The 21,970-nt window shown below is 41.1% G+C and overlaps 1 protein-coding gene across 1 annotated transcript; it reads right to left on the reverse strand.

Annotated features, from left to right (window-relative positions):
* Positions 1-35: 35 nt before the first annotated feature.
* Positions 36-21,906, reverse strand: arhgap42a (Rho GTPase activating protein 42a). Its single transcript, XM_034684497.1, is given in 25 exon segments — positions 36-605; positions 841-920; positions 1,082-1,153; positions 3,947-4,109; positions 4,197-4,904; positions 5,672-5,822; positions 5,922-6,081; positions 7,114-7,219; positions 7,410-7,468; positions 7,549-7,633; positions 7,759-7,833; positions 7,946-8,008; positions 8,099-8,138; positions 8,286-8,364; positions 8,491-8,600; positions 9,025-9,125; positions 9,610-9,739; positions 10,398-10,419; positions 10,421-10,503; positions 11,195-11,305; positions 11,398-11,499; positions 13,469-13,540; positions 16,556-16,617; positions 16,717-16,812; positions 21,293-21,906. Coding segments are annotated over 25 exon segments (2,973 nt in total). The 5' UTR covers positions 21,447-21,906; the 3' UTR covers positions 36-516.
* Positions 21,907-21,970: the final 64 nt, after the last annotated feature.

Consider the following 21,970-nt stretch of genomic DNA (forward strand, 5'->3'; position numbering starts at 1 on the left):
ATGTAATAAATGTGTAATAAACATCCAAACTGACAAAAGCTTAAGAAAATATTTTATTTAGACAGCATGAAACTGACAGCACAATATAAGTGATGAGGCAGGATTCAGTCATAGACAACCAGTTCATACTGTTTAAGGCACAGAGGTGTGGACATTTCAAATAAACACGATCACTTACAAACTAAAAAGTTATCAATATTGATTAAAGAATACTGTCCTCTGAAGGCACTTCTCATCTGCTTACAACTTAAAGCAAAAAAGTCAGACAGCAAATCAGATTTGAACAGTTTTAGTTAAAGCTGGTTAATTAAACACAACATGGTTCACATATAGTAGTCTGATATACATACAGTAAATACATCATTCATTATCAGCCCCAGTGGTTCAGTGATGACAGTCACAGTTCCATGATAAATATATTATGTCTTTGATCAGCAGCACAGAGTATTGCTGTAGGCACGGTAAGGCACCAAACTAACTCGGGTCTTGGTGATACTCAGAGATGCGGTGATCACATCACATGTATTCAATATAGTTTTCAGGTATGAGGCCTGTTTTTCCATTGAACGTTGCCTGAAGCCAACCTGGTTCCACAGATGAGTACACTAAAGACACAAACCACAAGTCAGGATCAGGATCAGGACCTTCATATATAAAACTTTACACTTTCATCCCTATTTCATGAAGTCACAGACAATAATATCTTTAACATCATTTTCTGTTTGAAACATTAAGAGTATTAATGGTTTTTATGAAGTAAATAAAGATATTTATGCCAAAGAAGTTAAGTAGTTGCAAAGCTAACTTCATTAGAAATTAATCAGCTGTGCAACTTCTTACCGTTTGAAAACATCGCCCCCTGTGGAAAGCTGAGCTCATGGCTGTGCTCTGCCTCACAGGAATATAGAGCTTTTGCATCCCTAAGAAAAAAAGGAACAATCAATCAGTGAAAATGATGCAGGAGGATTTAGTTTATCAGGATACATTTGGTCTATGAAAACTTAAGGCTTCAGTGTTTGGATATAAAGCACTGACAAATTAACACCTCAAAGTATGTGCCAGAATGCTCAATTATACTCACCGTCCAGTGGAACAAATGTCTAATGCTGAAGAGAAAACTGAGCTTGCACGCTGCGATAGACCGGTTGATAATCTGTAACACAGAATCACAAAGTTAGATCCATACCGTTCTCGATCACCTTTCAACAACACACTGACGAAAGCATTTTAATATAGTCTTATCTTTGGACATTGCACTCTGACACTGCATTTCTTCGATGTTTGTCAGATGTTTCAACGCACTTCATCTCGGACTAACCCTAACCCTAACCCTAACCCTAACCCTAATCACAACCCTAAACCTAACCCTAATCACAACCCTAACCCTAACCCTAATCCTAACCCTAACTCCAACCCTAACCCTAACCCTAATCCTAATCAAGACCCTAACCCTAACCCTAACCCTAACTCCAACCCTAACCCTAACTCTAACCCTAATCCTAATCAAAACCCTAACCCTAACCCCAACCCTAACCCTAACTCCAACCCTAACCCTAACCCTAATCCTAATCACAACCCTAACCCTAACTCCAACCCTAACCCTAATCCTAACCCTAACTCCAACCCTAACCCTAATCCTAACCCTAACCCTAACCCTAATCCTAACCCTAATCCTAACACTAATCCATACCCTAACCCTAACTCCAACCCTAACCCTAATCCTAATCACAACCCTAACCCTAATCACAACCCTAACCCTAACCCTAATAACAACCCTAACCCTAACCCTAAACCTAACCCTAACTCCAACCCTAACCCTAATCCTAATCACAACCCTAACCCTAACCCTAACTCCAACCCTAACCCTAAACCTAATCCTAATCACAACCCTAACCCTAACCCTAATCACAACCCTAACCCTAACCCTAATCCTAACCCTAACCCTTATCACAACCCTAACCCTAATCCTAACTCCAACCCTAACCCTAATCCTAACCCTAACCCTAACCCTAATCCTAACCCTAACCCTAATCCTAACCCTAACCCTAATCACAACCCTAACCCTAATCACAACCCTAACCCTAACCCTAACCCTTATCCTAACCCTAACCCCAACCCTAACCCTAATCCTAACCCTAACTCCAACCCTAACCCTAATCCTAATCACAACCCTAATCATAACCCTAACCCTAACCCTAATCACAACCCTAACCCTAACTCCAACCATAACCCTAACCCTAACCCAAATCCTAATCACTAATCCCTAACCCTAACCCTAACCCTAACTCCAACCCTAACCCTAACCCTAATCCTAATCACAACCCTAACCCTAACCCTAATCACAACCCTAACCCTAACTCTAATCCTAACCCTAACCCTAACCCTAATCCTAATCACAACCCTAACCCTAACCCTAATCACAACCCTAACCCTAACCCTAACTCCAACCCTAACCCTAACCCTAACCCTAATCACAAACCTAACCCTAATCGTAACCCTAACCCTAAGCCTAATCCTAACCCTAACTCCAACCCTAACCCTAACCCTAATCACAACCCTAACCCTAATCCTAACCCTAACCCTAATCACAACCCTAACCCTAACCCTAATCACAACCCTAATCCTAACCCTAACCCCAACCCTAACCCTAACCCTAATCACAACCCTAACCCTAACCCTAACCCTAACCCTTACCCTAACCCTAACCCCTACCCCCTAACCCGAACCCTAACCCTAACCCGGTCCCTAACCCCAACTCCTAACCCTAACCCTAACCCTAATCCTAACCCTAACCCTAATCACAACCCTAACCCTAATCCTAACCCTAACTCCAACCCTAACCCTAACCCTAACCCTTATCCTAATCCTAATCACAACCCTAACCCTAACCCCAACCCTAACCCTAACCTAACCCTAATCCTTACCCTAACCCTAATCACAACCCTAACCCTAATCCTAACCCTAACCCTAACTCCAACCCTAACCCTAATCACAACCCTAACCCTAACTCCAACCCTAACCCTAAACCTAATCCTAACCCTAATCCTAATCACAACCCTAACCCTAACCCCAACTCCTAACCCCAACCCTAACCCTAACCCTAATCCTAACCCTAACCCTAATCACAACCCTAACCCTAATCCTAACCCTAACCCTAATCACAACCCCAACTCTAATCCTAACCCTAACTCCAACCCTAATCCTAACCCTTATCCTAATCCTAATCACAACCCTAACCCTAACCCCAACCCTAACCCTAACCCTACCCTAACCCTAATCCTTACCCTAAGCCTAATCACAACCCTAACCCTAATCCTAACCCTAACCCTAACTCCAACCCTTACCCTAATCACAACCCTAACCCTAAACCTAATCCTAACCCTAATCCTAACCCTAATCCTAACCCTAACCCTAACTCCAACCCTAACCCTAATCCTAACCCTAACCCTAACCCTAATCCTAACCCTAATCCTAACACTAATCCATACCCTAACCCTAACTCCAACCCTAACCCTAACCCTAATCCTAACCCTAACCCTAACCCCAACCCTAACCCCAACCCTAACCCTAACCCCAACCCTAACCCTAACCCTAACCCCAATCCTAACCCTAATCCAAACCCTAATCCTAATCCTAACCCTAACCCTAAACCTGATCCTATCCCTAACCCTAAACCTAAGCCTAATCCTAACCCTAACAGCAGTCAGATCACATTGTCTATTCATCTTTCATCCTCCTGGCACTGTAGAAGTGAGTGATATCTTGGCTCAGTCACAAGGGCTACACTCACTTAACAGATGAATGGTGCCGTCTGTCGCAATGACTATTGTCTTTTAATTTAATGTTAATAAATTATTAAATATAAGACGACAGCACAAAGCTGACAACACTATTCATGGTCCAAGATTATCGTCTGAGTTTTATACTCTTTCTCACAGACACTCACACTGATGCAGGCCTCTGGTAGCCGTTGCTGGATGTGGTGGCTGCAGAGTGTTTCCCGGTCAGATCAGAGCCACAGCGGATGTGTGATGTTCTTCGTGAGTGTGTTGTATCTTGAGGGTCCAGTAACATAAGACTCTGGACTGATCCATGACAGCTTTTATAATCTTTGAGACAACACAAGACGTCAGAACCACACACAAAAAAGAAGACCTATACTTTGATTAAACTTTATCCAACAGAGCTGTACTCACCCTCAGAGATGTGCAGGGAGGTGAGGGAGGAAGATGTGGAGAGCCGGTAGGGAAATAATGAAGAGGAGGAGGAAGAGGAAGTGGAGGCGGTCCTGTAAGTTTTTCTGAGCTGTCGCGGAGGAGAGGTCAAATCTGTCACTTTTGTTTCTGTGAGAGTGGAGGAGGCATTTCCTTGATCCACAGAATTAGTGCTCTTCAAAGAGGAGACGGACGACACTCTCTGCACAGGTCGTCCCTCCCTGAGAGAGGAGGCGCGCTCCACAGAGGAGAGCTGGATGGAAGTGGTAGAAGAAGAGGCTATGGAGGGACATCTTGATCCCTTTACAGATGACAAGGAGGCTGTTGAGTTTCCTTTGTCAGACAGAGTCCTGTCTTCGGAGAGTAAAGAGGACAAGGAGGAGGACACAGAGGAAGTTTGCTGGGTAGGATTTAGCTGGGAGGAGGTCCGGGAAGAGGCAGGTGTGAGGCAAGGGGAGGCGCCGCTGTCTGTCAGCTGTTTCTGATCCTTCCCGTTCAAAGAGATATTAGATGGGGGACAGGGAGAAGAAGCTGGAGGAGTCAGCTGAGGCGTGGAGGATGAGTCAGCATTGGCAGGAGGGGAGGATGGAGGAGAGGTTTGAGACAGGCCGTTCTTTTCAGAGGAGTGAGAGGACAGAGACTCCTGGCTGCCCATCGGAGTCGTGCTGGGGCTGCTGCTAAATGTGTCACCTGGAATGAGATATTAAAAATAATAAAATAATAAAGAGACAGAATGATATCAAGGTGAGTAACAAGAGATTGCTCACTGATCCAACTGATATTGTGTCAGCCCAAACACTCATCTGTGAATTTGTTCCAGTCAGGGGTTTTCCAAAGTGTAAATTTCTGAGACTTAATTCAAAACTGACATGAATTGAAGCTGTAATGTGCCAAAAAGCACATGTTTTATAATGTTAGTAAAGCTGAAAAAGTTTCAGCTGTCAAGCTCAATGTAACAATAATGATGCGTTTGCTTAAATAGAACCATTATACTATTTTTCAAGTGCTTCAGGTTAAAAACAGAGCAAACATAGAAATACAAAACCGAGAATAACCCTGATCTCAATGATGACTATTTTTTTTAATGTAAGAGAAAACAGCAATAACCATTTAAATGACTCAAAGAAAGCAGGACACAAATCATCTGCATCACATCTATTTGTGAATATTTTTACCTTACTAAGGATAGCAGGGCTAGTGGGACGCTTACTCTTTCTAGACTGAAAGATCACAACCAACCCTCAATGAACTACCATGGAATGTGATACCAACAGAGGACCAGCTCCAATGTTACTTTGGTTTATAAGATTATTTTTGATCAGACACCTGTAAAACTGAAATCCCACCATCACCATTTGTAATGTACTGTTATAGATGTACAAAGTAGATTCAGATGGATGCATACAGGTGTTCATGAGTAATGAGACTCAGGAGCTGGAGGCTGCAGAGGGACTCACTGTCGTTGTCTGCCAGGCAGAGGGTAGGAGGGTAGAGGCGGGCCTTCCTCTTTCCAGATGACAGACAAATAGCTTTGCTTCTCCGAGGAGTGGACCGTGAGGGTGGAGCCTGAGGCAACGGCACTGACAGGTCTGGGGCCTCACCAAAAATCTGACAAGATCACACAGCATTCATGTGTATGTTTGTGAATGTGAATACAAGTGTATGTCTGTGTCTGTATATATGTGTGGGTGCTATGGGTGTATGTACCTTGTCATGGTTTTCAATGATAATCTCCACCACAATGTTCTGAAACTTGATGTTCATCATGGCAGCAACTGTCTCCTCCTGTGACCTCATCAAAGTGGGACCAAAGATCATCCCAAGATTGGAAACAGTCATCATGTTCTGGTCACAGTGGGAGGACACCCTACAAGAACAAACACAAAAACACACACACATACACAAAAACAAATGTTAAAAGGATTCAGTATTTATATAGTGCTTTGTCTAGTTGTCTGGTCAACCTAAACCTAAACCTAGTTTAAACCCTAACCCTAATCCAAACCCTAATCCTAACCCTAGTTCAAACCCTAACCCTTATCCAAACCCTAACCCTAGTTCAAACCCTAACCCTAATCCAAACACTAACCCCAACCCTCACCCTAACCCAAACCCTTACCCTAACCCTAATCCAAACCCTAACCCTAGTTCAAACCCTAACCCTAATCCAAACCCTAACCCTAGTTGAAACCCTAACCCTAATCCAAACACTAACCCCAACCCTCACCCTAACCCAAACCCTTACCCTAACCCTAATCCAAACCCTAACCCTAATCTTAACACTAACCCTAGTCCAAAGCGTTTTTACACTAAAAGCCACATTCATCCATTCACACCACATTCATACACTGATGGCAGAGGCTGCTATGTAAAGCACCCATCAGTATTAACTAATCTCATTCACACCATTTTTATGGGTAAATGTCTTGCTCAAGGACACTTCGGCAGGTGGACAGCAGGACCTTGTGTTGAAACCCCAACCTTCAAATTGACAGACAACCCACTCTAACACTGAGCCACAGCCGCCCAATGCATGGCACACATGTTTGTATTTGAATATCATATGATGGAGAAAAAAAGTGTTGGCAGAAACTATCAAAACAGTGTGTTAAATTCTCAATAGTTACCATTATATTTTTTATTATATTACAGCAATGTAGTTATGAATATATCATCCTGCGACTAATCTTTTTGTGTGTGGATTTTATTCATCTACATTTCATAGCCCGTCATTTCAAACCAATTGTCAGACAACTTTTAAATAAATCCAGGAAGTGTTCTGTGGCTTCATGATGATTTTCAAATGAGAACTAAAAATTAAGAGACTCTCACATAAACAATTAAAACATCTAATAAAATCAAATGCTCTAACAGCATGGTGTTGTTCATATGTACTTACTTGAAGAGGTGGTTGGTTAACAGATCTAACATCACTTTGTTTTTCTCTGGCAGTTTGTGCACAAGTGCATGGATTGCTCTCACTCTGTACTTCTGATCATCATACTCTGTTGGAGGAACAAAGACTCCATAGCATTAAAAACACTTTCAAGGTGAGAGGGTGACATTACATGCTGCTGCTTGCATGAGTGAAAATGTATGAGGTGGTAAATGAATGAAGTGTATAGTTGGAATAAGGAAAGATAACCACAGATTGTGTGGTTGTCTATAAAGCTCTATCACACAGAGGGATCTTACTTGCAGCCTTGATGAATTCTTTATGCAGTCTGTAGGTCAGCACTGGTTCTGCCAGACACCTGCACGGGCATTACAAATGATGACTTTATGTGCCAAGAGAAGTGTGAATCAAAAGGACTGAACTGCATTATGCTGTTACCTGAAATAATTCTTGAGGCCACTAGTGATGGTCTTGTTGTCCCAGGCGTCTCCATCCAGCTGCAAGTCAGCAGGAGCTGTGGATGCTATAGGACATCCAATAATAAAGTATGATTTATATCTTTATACATGTTCTATTCTTTGTGCTTGAGTTGAGCTTATCCACAAAGAAAAATAACACCCTACAGAGGAAAGCAGGGCCTTTTCTTACCAAACACACTTGTCATCAAGCGCTGCACTTTGGAGTTGACGCCCCCAGTCCTGTACAGACCCAGGGTGGTAATGCCTACACACACACACACACACACACGCATGTATTAAAATACTTGACAAACATTGCACAAATTCAATTCTTATTTGAGTTATTTCTCCAGTATGGACATTCAAAAGAGGAATACCTCTTGTTTCAACCAACTCAATGCACTTCTTCACAAAGTTGAGGCCTGCCTCGTTCAGAAAAGCTGTGAAATAAAACGTTTTTAGGTACAACTGCTACACAGGGCAAGAAATGTTAGTGGAGGTCATTTGATAGGATCGATAAAGATACTTACTCTCCTCCTTTTTACTGAGCAGTGATGGCAGAGTGTAAATCTAAAATACAGAAAATTAAAAAATATGCATTAGAACGAAAGTACGAGTGTGAAAGTTGGCTGCACTTGCTTTCTACCTAACGGTTATTGACTTTCTGAAGAAACTGTATCATAGGCATTTTTCATTTAACAGTATTTATTTTCATACAGGCTCTTTCCCGTCCATTGCCTCCATCCACAGCCGCCTATTTGCTTCAGAGAGTGCTTGCAAGGTAATGACGCTGTGCCTGCAGAGAAAAAGATATTATTAACCCAACCCAGAAGAGTAAAAAAAAGTATACATATCCAAAAACAAATAAACTTCACGAGTAATTGAGTAGACACACAACATCTCAGTCATCTTTCCCTCTCACCTCTCTACCACCTCGAGGTCGAAGCAGAAACGTTTGTCGATGGAATCAGTCTTCCTTCTGACACAGGAGCGCAGTCTGAACACCTCAGGTGGGACAGTCACCACACCGTTCTGTTAACAGAGAGATGAATTTGCTCTGATCACTTTATATGTTGTATCAAAGTTCGGAATGGATTTTCACAAGTCTACATTGTAGTACAAACAACTCAACTTAACACATTTGTATTTATATAGCACCTTTCATACATTCAAGCATACAGCCCAAAGTGCTTCACAAAAGAACAGAGACAGAAAACAACAGGAACAACATGAGGAACATTTAAAAGGGAAGCATTTGAGGGCCTTAGTGATCATGGTGGAACATAAAATGACAGAAGATTAGTGATGTATGGAGGAGCAAGGCTGTTAAAAGCTTTAAAAACAATTAAAAGGACTTTAAAATCAATTCTAAAAGAGACAGGTAACCAGTGCAGAGTTTTAAAAAGAGGAGTTATGCGATCGGTTTTCTTGTTCTTTGTTTGTCCTAAAGCCTTACCTGTCTGCTGGCTGGTCTGGCCTCAGTGTTGCTCATGCTGAACATCTTTGAGCTTTTTTCATAGGTGCAGTAGTATCTGGTCCACACACTACCCAGTGGACCTATAACACAAACAAGTGATTTTTGTACACTTAATGGAGCGCCGCCTGCAAGCTAGTTCAGGCAGACAACTCAAGCTGCGCTCATTCATACTGACACGTCATCATCCTCCCTATCAGCTGATCTCAACATCCTTTCATTGGCGGTCTATTTAAGCTGCAAGTTTCCTCGTCTCTGCCTCTGCTTTGCTAGTGCTCCTGCTGTCCTGCTCAGTGCTGTGTGCTAAACTTGTACCCACCTCCACCCCGGCATCCACCTGCGGGCTCCGAGGAGGTTAGTCCTATCTCATTGCTCCTAAATGTCTGCATTTAAATAATCTATGCTGAGTAATGAGGTTCGGAGCCCATACGTCAAACACAATACTGTGTGCTGCAATAAACTTTAACTTAAGTAAACATGAGTTGTCTGACTGAACTTGTGCTTGTGTTTCAAGAAAATAAGTCTGCTTTCTTTTTGTCACTTCAGAAGTGGACAAGAAGAGCTTACGTTTCTCCTGTATGTACAGATAACCCTCCATGGTGAAGCAGCTGGGGGCTTTGAAGTCTTCTTCTGCAGAGCGGATCCTCTTCATCAGCCGCTCAACCTCCGCACGTGTACTTTCAAAGTTATTGCGAGCCTTATCAACACACATAGACATAGCAACTACAATAAAAGGGAGCATATAGGACATATTTATTTGAAACTAACACAATCTTTAAAAAGGAAGCAAGTTTCTTGGTTCAGATGAGTCTTATACAAGTTGTGTTTTTTGCTGAATGACACATATCTGAATTACTCCCTTAACTTTTAAAAGTAACTGCTTTATTGTCAAATCATTTGCTACAAAATCCTACGATGCAGAAGTTGAATACATGTTTTACTCTACAAGGAGAAGTCACTACATCTCATTCAAAAAAATGAGGGACAAACTGTAAAGAGCTAGTAGTGCCCAGTGGTTTTACTGCAGTCGGGGGAGTTTACAGCTGCATATAAGCTGTGATCAATGTATTCAACTTTGACTCTTTCCATTCGACCATTCATGAACTGTAGAGGCCATACTACATGTGTTTCTGTTCTAGATCAAGCCCTGTTAATACTGGGGCTCAAAGTAGCTCATATTGTGTGTTTGAACATGTTAGGTATACCAGGTGTGTACAATTCCCAGGAAGTACCAGTTGCGGATACTTTGCTTAGCGGCTTCAGAGACAGGTAGACCACACAATGAAAAAAATACTTGCAAATACTTCACAAATGACATACATTCTGTGCCCGAGGTGTGGAGTGTGAACACTTACATTCTGTAGGTTGAACTGAAGTGCTGCTGTAGGGATCCAAACTCCTGGCCAGCTCGTAACCCTCATGGTAGTAGAATGTAAACAAACCCTGCAGGAAGGCTAATAACTGAAAGAGCAGAGGGAAAAAATAAGCAGGAAAGATATTAGTGTAGAGCTTTGAAGTCTCAAGTTATAAAGAGAGGATTTTGAAGACAATGATGTCAGTCATCTGCTTAATCAATCAAAGTCTCTCTGCAGAAGAAAAAATCCCCGAACTCTGCCTGTTGTTTGGTTTGCTGCCCTTGTTTACTTTACAACAAAGCATTTCCCTCTGTGTTGGTGGATGAGATCTCAGTACCAGGAAGTGCTCTTACAGCAACAGGAAAGAGGGCTTTACTGATATCTATCAACTGAAACCTTTTTTATCACCGGCCAAACAGTGGTGTGTAATGTGTGTTTTTTTAAACCTTGACCGAGCTGTCTTTCATGATCTTGTCTGTTTACACACACATGGTCATTACTGGCTTGGCTGCCGTAATGACTAGATGTTTACATCATTGTTTACAAAAACAGACTTGTCTGGCATATTTTCCTGCGGTGAAACATTGTTATTGTTGACAGTTTTTTCCATCTGCAGAGACCAGAAAACATCTGAGAGAGCGACATGACAGCTCTACTAAAGCAGCAAAAAAAGCTGATTACTAACCAAACCTCGAGTGTACTAATGAAATGTGTAGCCCCACACTAAGTATAGCAGGTGAGATCATACAAAGGTTTAATATAAACAACATCATTATGTTAATGTGATGTGAACTCACCGGCTCCACAAATTCAAACTTCTTTCTCTCCTGCACTTCTTGGATCTTGAAGACATACTGCAGAGATGCATCATAAAAAACCTGCCTGTCCTTGCTCATCTGTGAATCAGCCTGCAACAAGAACAGCAACAACTCTTTAATAAACTTTATGTTACAAATGTGAGAAGAACTTGGTGTGGGATTTTCAGAATTGAACAATGTACCTCAATGAGCTGCGATTCCTTCTTTTTGGAGGACAGGCTGAGGTGTTTCTCCAGAACAGAGTAATATCTCTCTGTCTCCTTGTCAAACTGTTTCTTCCCCTCCTGAGAAAATGCAGGTGTGAAGGAAAACACAACACAGAGAAAACAGCACACGTTTTAATACCAGAAGTAAATAATATGTTTAATGATTTTCTACTTTGAGGGATATAAAAAAAAAATATATATATATATATATATATATATTGTCTGTGAAGGTTCTCAGTCATCCAGGTCATGGTGCGGATCAAGCTTTGGACATATATATTTTCTTCCTGCAGTGGTCAGACTCTATAACCAGTAATATATATATATATATATATATGTTTTAAGATATGCTTATTTTTTACCTCTTTAATTAATTTAATTGATAATAACTGTTTAATAATTGATATTTTATAGGCTCTTGTTCGCTTTATACTCTTTTGCACTGTCTACTTTGCTGCTGTGAAACTTAAATTTCCACGTATGTGAGACGATTAAAGGACTATCTTATCTTATAAATCTTTTTCCACAGTTTTTTTTTGTTTATTGAGGTCTGTTAGGCACTAATATACATTAATGTGGAACACAAATAGGAAGTTTATATCTTGGTACATTACAGTGAACAGGTATTGCCTCCTTCACAATAACCCAACATCATAGGAGACTGTATGTCACAGGATATGCATGCTGTCTTCTCTGTAATTTACTGTGAAAACAACACAGTGACTTGCTGTAACCAATAAACTAGTACTTGAGTCTAAATGTTGTCAAATATTTTCACACAGTGTGATTGTTAGGACACAACGTGATAAAGGATATATTTTTACATTTTTTTTACATGCTTTCTTCTGTTTTGCAATCAATGTTTTTTTTTTAGGTTTTTTTTAAAGTTTTTAAAAAGCTAAATTCAATCCAGGCCAGGCAGATAGACAAAATAAAGTTTAGGAAAATGGATTGGTGCCAGGGTTGATTACAGGGGGTTGCCTCTGCCAACCTAGGCGAACACCTGGAAACATCCCTATTGCTATATATAAGCAACATATTTTGTTAGGTTTTCTCATGCTAGCACTGTCAATTAGTCTGTTTTCAATCAGTACCTAAACAGTAAATAGTACTGAGTTCTGCTGCATGAGTAAAATCTCAGGGTGCCTAAAAACCTTGAAAAAAACTATGCTAACTTGCCTCAATGTATGAAGGCCCTTGTGTCTATACATCTCAACTAAGCCTGTTGTTGCCGTGACTAACTTTTTGCCTTAACAAGGTCTTTGTATCCGATGTGATCTTTCATGCCACTGAAATATTTTTTGATGAGCAAACCAGCCCTGAAGCAGAAACTGCTGTGACTCAGTTCAGAGAAACCATTAATAATCTAAATGAAGAGACACTGCCAAAATATTCAGGACAACAGATATTTTCCACAACAGCTGCAGCTCTAAACTCTCGATGAAAAGCCTCTCTTTCTTTGCTCAAAAACATTGGTGTGAGGATGTGCTGCTCACACACTCCTGCTACATTCTGCAGGCTGAGAAGTGAGCTGTGATTTCTCTCTTAGGGTAGTTCATAGCTTTGACCAGTTCTGTTATTTTTATAAAGCTGCCTTCTGTAGGATGCCACTGTCTCTGCTGATTTGTTCACTCTAAGAAAGAAGCAGAAATTAGATAAATTGAATAATAAGACTGGAGACAGCTGCTGAAACCAGACACTAGACTCACTAAGTGTTTATATTGCCTCACTGAGTGCAGCTATCTCTCTGTCTGTGACGTGCTCCCTGTCTTCCCTCTCAGTGTCCGTTCCCATGACCCTGTTACTGACACTGGACTGTGATCCATCGTTTATCAGAACGAACCAAATTCTCTGACCACTGACTGAGAGGACAACTGAGACCAGACCAGAGCAGGACAAACGTTTTGATCACCCCCCTACAGCGTTATAGAACTACTTTACACAAATGAACTGAACCTCACTGACTCGCCCCAGCAGAGCTTGTGAAAAGTTCAAGCAAACATGAAGCGGTTCAGTTACTATGTGTTGATTATTGCCTGAAATGTACCTTCACAGCTCCAATCTGCTCTTTACGAAACCTCTCAAGTGGTGAGATCAACACGTCGTCAGCGTTCTGGATCTGAGACAGGAAAACAGAAAACACAAGTGAGTGTTATAACAGTAAACACCAAGAGTTAGTGCTCCATGAGGGCGGCAGTAAGAACTTCACTGCTTGACTCCAGATACATTTTGTTGAATCTGACTGCTTGAGCAATGCTTCTCTTTTATGGTTCAGTTTTCTTGAAGAGACAGAATTCTTGTGAGTTCTACTTCCTTTGAGAATAGAAGTTGACATTAAACACCAAAGATAAGGTCCAATTCAATGTCTAAACTTAAAAAAAAATGCATATTATTTTGTTTGACTGGAGACCCTTTTAGAGCAGAAGTGTTGTAGCAATGTCAACATTTATTATAACCTTTGTTTAACCAGGAAATGCTCATTGAGATTAAAAATCTCTTTTCCAAGAGAGTCCTGACCAAGATAGGCAGCAGCACAGTTACAAAGTTACAATTTTACAATAGACATAAATACAAATAGCAGATGCATACAACAGCTACACAACAGGTACCTCCAGAAAAACAGCATGTCACATTTAAACAAAACATCTACAGACAGATGCTTCAGCCTTCAAGTCATTTAAAGACCACTTAAAAGCATTCAAAGATATCATATCAGACAGTTTTAGATCCTTTTGTAAAGCATTCCAGATCGAGGGAGCAGCAAACCTGAAGGCCTTTTTCCCAAGTTCAGTCCTGACCCTCGGAACAGATAATATTAAAAGATCCTGAGATCGAAGATTATGACTTCCTGAGTTGTTTTGTGCAATGTATGCGAGGAGGTAAGAGGGAAGTAGTCCTAGGATATATTATAATTATTATAATTACTATTATTATTATTATTGTTATTATTTTTATTATTATTATTATTATTATTATTGATTTATTTTGCCTGACTAACTGGGATGCAAAGTATTCTGTTATTATAGTTACTCACTATACATGTCTTTGCTTTTGTAATTCCCAACCTTGATCTGTTACTGTACATTTTCCATATTTCTCAATAAAACTATCATAAAAAAATAAGAAGTGTCGTAGTATGTACTGGAGCCTGACTGATCTATCAGGTAAAGATGTGTTGGGATTTTTGTTTGCCTGTTGTAAACTGTTTTTGTCGTTGAACATTAAATCTTTGATGACCAACTTGGCATCATCTCATATGCCTCTTATTCTTCAAATTAAATCTCTTACAGGCTTGATTGATTAATCCACACATCAACTGATAGATATTATGAAAGATCCTGGCTTCAATCAAAACAACAAGTCAACATGATCAGACATGCAAATCTTCCAAACCTTAAATAATGACATTATAACTGTGGTGATATTTATGGAGCTGACAGTACAGTATGCTTGAGAAAACTGGTCACGAAAAGGAAAGCTACAGAGCGTTTATCAGAGCCCTGGTGTTTATATTAGGTCCCAGTGCTCTTCAGTCATGAGACTTTATATTGCTCAAGTCTGTCACGTCCTGCTTTGTTCTGTCTGGTTGATTTAAGCATCAGACTCTAAATAGCTTCCTAGCCCTGAATCATGATCCAACTTTCACTTCACTTCAGGTTAGTTCCACTTCAGTTCCCAAGAAAGGTTGGCTCTCTCTGTATACTCTTTTTTTGTCTGGTACATTACAACACACAGGATGAAACTGAATACTAAGAGACTGAGGGGCATTGTCAAATCGCTGTAATGCTGCTTCTGGGTTGAGCAGGTAGGGATTTCCCCTGTTGCTGCCCTTTAACTCAGTAATGAGTGTAGTAGAGTAGAGTGCGTACTGTGGCAGTGGAAAAGTGTTCAATTAAAACACACAGACAAAGAAAGAGAGAGAGCCGAGACACACACACACACACACACACACACACACACACACACACACACACACACACACACACACACACACACACACACACACACACACACACACACACACACACACACACACAGAACCCATTTATGGACTTTCCCAGGCAGTCAGAGCTCTGCTCTAAGTCTCACTGGGGAATTGGCAGAATAGGTTCCACATGGTTCCTCTGTAACCAGACCATGCACACAGCCACAAAGACACACACACACACACACACACACACACACACACACACACACACACACACACACACACACACACACACACACACACACACACACACAGGGATATGCATAAGGGAGCACACTATACACATACACTTGGAAATGCACAGAGGTATGCCTTTTCGTAGACTGTGCCAGACTCCAGTAACTCCCACACAAAGACCTGTGTTTGATGGAGGGTCTGTGAGTCGAAAATGACTCTTTCCTAATCGCCATGGAGCTCTCACTGACGCTGGCACAATCTTCTTTCCCAGCAGAAGTGTGAATCAGACTTGTGGGGAAACCCAGATAAAGACAAAGTTTGAGGCACTAAGTGAAAGTCCCCAAGAGAGGCGGAAACAAACGAAGCTGTCAACAAAGTGCAGCACAACGGCCGGAGAACTTTTCCTTATTTAGCTGAAACGGAAAACTGATTCAGACTTTCAGTTTGAGGGCTTCTGGTCTATTAGCATACTCAGAGGAGCATCAGAGCAAGACCAGGGATATTTTTAAAGTATAATTTCTTTCTAAAGCCCTCCAAAACTCAGTGGATTCTATATATTATTCAATAAAATGTATGACACACAACCATGTTGATCGTGTCATTTAGAGTAAAGAATGCTGTGAAAAGACAAGGAAAAATCTGACCAAATAAGATATAAATAATTCTTTATTTTATTAACGTCTACTTTTTTTTCTCTTGACAGACATAAATGTATTTATAGAACTGTCATAAATCTAGAAAATGAGTAGTTTTAAAGAGACAAGCATACCAAAAATGACACAGCCCTTAACCTCAATTTCACTAAAAATGGCGTCAAGGTCACATCTTCATGTACTCAGGTTTCAGACCTACATATGAAAATCTTGATGTCTTTCTGCTTTTCCATACTCTCTTTTCCAACCCATCCTTCTCCCTCTCTCTCGCTCATTCTCTGACAACTCATGCAAGCATTCACATTTCTTTTCTTACCAGTCGTTTCCTCTCCTCCTCCATGGTGCTCAACAGCTGAGAGAACTCCTTCAAGGACTGAGCTGAAAAGGAAAGTAAACATATGAAGAGTGTTCATATTAAAGAGTCTCAATCACTGGTTCTCTAGATCATCAGGGATGGAGGAGATATTTTCACCTCACCTATATTGATCTCATCATCGGTTTCAGCATCTCCGATACATTCAAACTGGAACTCCTGCAGGGACTGGGAGAACCGCTGAACGGCAAGGGAAAGGCCTAACGAAACAGTGAGACATATTCAGTCAGTAAATGCTTGTTTATAACTCAAGATGTCTTATGTTAAGACAAGATACAATAGGTTAATACTTCAGTGATCCTTGGGGGGTAAATTTGGTTTTTGAAACACAGACATAGTAGCAAGTAGTAGTACAAGAAAGAAAGATGTGCTTGGAGCTGCTGCAACAGGCTACCGACCTCTCCAGCCATGTTGTTTACTCTGTCAATACCAGTGTCTATATCACCCTCTGATACTGCCTCAGATGCAGCTGGGTGAAAACAATGAGTATGCCAGCTTACACATCCTTAAAACACAATGATCACAGGTGAGTCATGGTATGACAGCAACAAACAACATCAGTGTTGTGCAAAACAAAGAGATTAAGTGTAAATAAAGAAGGCAAACTGTTATGTTTGATCGCACCATATCAGGAACACTGAGATCAGAAGAGAAGGTCAAAATAGTGCCATAACATAGCTCAGTGTAATGTCCCCTCTCCTCTGTTGTTCTTTCCTATGAGACTCTTGAGTGTCACCCACTTTGAGTTCCTAAGGTAACAAAGTCTGATGTAAACTAACTAGCACAACCTGCAGAAAACTCTCCCTCTCAAATCCATCCAACTGGTCCAGAACTCTGCTGCTTCTATCATCACCAGAACCCCGTCCATTAATCACATCACTCCCGTCCTTCAGCAGCTTCACTGGTTACCGGTCAAAACCCGCATCAATTTCAAGATTCTGCTCCTCCCCTTTAAGGCTCTCCATAACCTCGCTGCTCCATACCTCTCTGAACTTCTGCACATCAACACAACCAGCCGCACTCTCAGGTCTTCTTCTTCCATTCACCTCACTACACCACCTGCCTGCTAAACCACCATGGGTCCAGAGCCTTCAGCCTCTCTGCCCCTGGAACTCCCTCCCTCTTTTTATTTATTATTTACAATATATCATGCCTTGTTGATTTAATCAGCCTAATTTTTATATTGCTCCTTTTCAGACTCTGCCCTGTGGGTGCAGAGTTAGCCTAATGGTTAAGTTGTGCGCCCATGTCGTGGATGGCCTGGGCTCAAATCCAGCCTTTGGTCACCTTCCTGCATGTCATTCTCCCACTTTTTCCCAGTTTCCTACGCTATCCACCGTCTTCTCCTCTATAAAATAAAGGTGTAAAATCCCAAAAATATAACTTAAAAACAAACAAAGAAATATGCCCTGTATGGTGACCTTGAGTGCTCAGAAAGGCCACTTTAAATTTTAAAAAATGTATTATTACTCAAGCAGCCTCAGTCTCAGAAAACTGTGTTTACGTGTTTAAGCAACACTCCAACAACACTCCAATAACAGAGTTTAAAGACAGGATTGGCATCATCCTACTTGGCCGATATCCTTTATGTTCAAAACCCAGCTCGAGCACTGAGGTCAACAAATCAGCTGCTCCTGGATGTGCCTAAAACTCGGCTTAAAACCCGGGGCGACCGAGCCATTGCAGCTGCGGCCCCCAAGCTCTGGAATGGCTTGCCACTCCATTTACGATCGGCCCCCACTGTTGAATGTTTTAAATCTTTGTTGAAGACACATCTCTTCTCTTTGGCCACCTCATGAGGAGGACATCAATATCCCAATATGTTGTGTTGTTTATTGTTGTCTTCATGTAGTTTTTACCTTGTAAAGCACTTTGGACAACACTGGTTGGTTTTAAATGTGCTATATAAATAAAGGTGACTTGAGTTGACTTGACACTGGTCTGCCTGTCAGCCTCTTATAGGCACTATTTTAACCGCACCAGCGCACTGTACACATAATAAAACCATTAAAATCCTCTTTGATGGCTGTTGATATCACTTTACTGCCTGGTGATCAGTGTAGTCATGTTCAAGGCACGGAAGTCAACAGTTGTATACTAAACATGAGGAAACTCATGTAATAATGTTTTCTTATAAGCTTACATTAGAAATAGCAATGATTTATCGTCTAGTTGTCAATTATAGTCACTAACATTTTTAACAGAACCTGCTGAAAGAAATTACGAAGGGGAAAAGTCAGTAAAATAAAAAAATTAATTGCAGCTTCAGTTCAGGTCAGTGATCTCAGGGATAACAGGAAAAAACAAAGCTATAATTCAAATCCTAATCAGCTGTAATCAATCATTAATAAATCACCACACCTGTTGTTTATTTTCATGGTCAGATCATGTTGTGACTCTAGTGACAGAGAAGCCAGTGTTCAGTGCAGTCAACATGATGTCTCACCATCATGTGGTCAGTGTTAGGTTAGGATAAGGTCAACACAGTCATCATCATGTGTGTGTGTTTGGTGTGTTTGGTGTGTGGTGTGTGTGTGTGTGTGTGTGTGTGTGTGTGTGTGTGTGTGTGTGTGTGTGTGTGTGTGTGTGTGGGGTAGGCAATAGCCACTTTCACTTTAATGACCTCAATCAGGGGGTGAGCCAAAGAAACCGCAGGCCTCCACATAGTGAGGGTGTGTCTGAGCTTTAATGTGAGGTCATCCAACAAAACTCAGATAAAGAGGGAGGGGTCAGAATCCTCATCAGCTGATTATGTATGAAACACCTGAAACAGCTGCGTTCTATTTATAGATTTCCTGTCGACCAGATATTTTCTCTGTTGTCAGCCTAAGACAGCACCAAATACACCCCTTCATAGTCATAGTTATTAACTGTCTGATTAAAGCATTTCAGAACAGTTGAAGAAGTCTTGAATGTCACTGAATGCAGAGCTTTTACACATGTCATTATTTGTTAAACAGTTTACAGGACCCGGATTTGTCATATAACAGCTCCATAAACAAAACTGATTTCTGCAGGAATATGCACAAAACCATCGGCTGCGAGAATTGAAGCCAATGCGAAGGTGTTAAAAACTGCAGTTTCTCAAGTGTCTGCTTGAGGCTGGCTGCAGAAACACCGGAAACCACATACACACCAATTCAAAAAAGACGATATTTACAGCAGAAATAAACATGTTTACAGCCTGGTTCAAAAAATGTCTTGGCCCTAAGTAGCTAATCTCTCTATGGCACACACTGTACAGGGGTGACATTTTTTCTAATGCGGCGTTCAGAAGATATTAAGATTACAAGTTTTTGCCCAAATAAGGACATGGCTGACTTGACTTGACATAGCTGTTGGCTCGGAGGCTCAAACTCTGCCTCTTTACGTCACACTATGCCTGGTTGAGTTCTGCATTTCCAATATGGCTGCTGCCGCTGATTGGCTTCAGCAACAGATGGGTGACGCCAAGGATACTACGTCCATTATTTATACAGTCTATGATCGGCACACATTGTACAGGGGTGAATTTTTTTACTAACATGACGGTTCAGAAGATATTAAGATTATGAGTTTTGCCCAAATAAGGACATTACTGACTTGATTGACAGGCCAGAACACTGTAGCTGTTGGCTAGGAGTCTCAAAGCCTGCCTCTTTACCTCACACTAGCTCAACAGCACTTCGGTTGAGTTCAGCATTTCCAATATGACTCACGCCGACGATTGGCTTCAAAACAGCGCTGCAGAAACAGATGAGTGACGTCACGGATACTACGTTCATTACTTATACAGTCTATGGTATCTTACAATGTTTTAAAGGTACAGTGTGTAGAAATGGGACTATTTATCGATCAGAATCTACACTCCCTTACTCACCCTTCTTGTCGGTAATGCGACGATGGCCTTATAGGACAAAAAGCTCCTGTGATGCGTGATCATTATGATCTTCAATTGTCAGGTTTAAGATCAATTTATTTTGCGCACAGCATCAACAACTCTCGTCTTATTTTACCTTAAACAGAGGAATTTGGATGGCGACTCACTAAATCAAAAAATGTAAATGTTACTAGTTTGTCAGCAGTGCAAGATGGCTGCCTCCATGGAAGGGGACCCTCTCCTCTGTAGATATAAAAGGCTCACTCTAAGTAACAATTAACAACATTTCTATAGTGATTATACACTTATTTTAACATATTATGAATATTATAGTCAATTTCTACCAAATCTGTTCTGAAAAAAATTACACACTGTACCTTTAATGACAGTGTGTGTTTTTGGAAACAATCCATAAGTGCTCTTTAAGTCCCTTTATGTAACACTTGAATCACTGAGAACATGGATGCGCAAATACTAAGAAGCTTAGAAGCCTACATTAAGAATAAAAACTCCAAGTTACCTAATTTCTGTATCTCCAGATTGCAAAACCACATATAAAAAACAGACAAAGACAGGCAGGACTGATTCGTGGTAGTGATTTTCTAACTGTCTTTTGTTACTCAGTGATGCTGCTCATTCTACATGATCTCAAATACAAGTAATAAACTATAAACTACCGTGTGTGTGAGTATTAAGGCCACAATCTGTCTCCTTGAAATGATGGCCTTGGCTGTCTCTGTTATCAGGCAGCAGACCATGCAGCTGCTAGGGTGTCTCACACTTTTACCCCGAAATGAAGCTTTTAATTATGGTGTACTTACTTTTGAGGGCAGAAACGAGCATGTTTCCATCTTTGATAAGGTCTTTTATAAACCTGTTGGTGCGCTCCAGCTCTATCTCATGGCACTGCAGTCTCTCTCTGAACTCCGGACTGTCCAGGAAAGAATCACTGAACTCCAGCGTCGGTAGACCCATCGATGAATTAAAGCACACAGTGTTTCAATACAGAACCAAAGAAAGACGCTCTTTCTGAAAACGCAGCGAGAAGCGGCAACACTGTTTCAATGCGCTCGGAGAAAGTCGGACCAAAGTGTCTTCCAGCTCCTTTTTTTCATGCCTTTCTCCCTTTTTTGCCTGAGAACTTCCGGACCCTGGAACACAGCAGAGCCGAGGCTACAGTCTCTGGGCTACACGACGAGCTGAACGCTGCTTTTCTCACTATTTGCATACATTAAGTCAAATATAACCGCGCGTTGACTCCCCAGTTGCATTCAACTTGATACAAAAACACCGTGGGTCGCGGAAAAAAGCAACAAATCTCCTTTTTTAAGGGATCAAAGAAGTGAGCAAAAACCAACTCCGTCTCGGTACGGGTCTGAATGAAGACTTGTTACTATGGGAACAAGAGACTCCTGCTGGCGCGTGCAGAAATCAGTGCAAAGTTGGCCAAAGTCCTCTACCTTATAATAACAACGTAATAAAGTTTGCCACTGTACGAA

The sequence above is a fragment of the Notolabrus celidotus genome, chromosome 5 (assembly GCF_009762535.1).
Source record: "Notolabrus celidotus isolate fNotCel1 chromosome 5, fNotCel1.pri, whole genome shotgun sequence".
Taxonomy (NCBI): domain Eukaryota; kingdom Metazoa; phylum Chordata; class Actinopteri; order Labriformes; family Labridae; genus Notolabrus; species Notolabrus celidotus.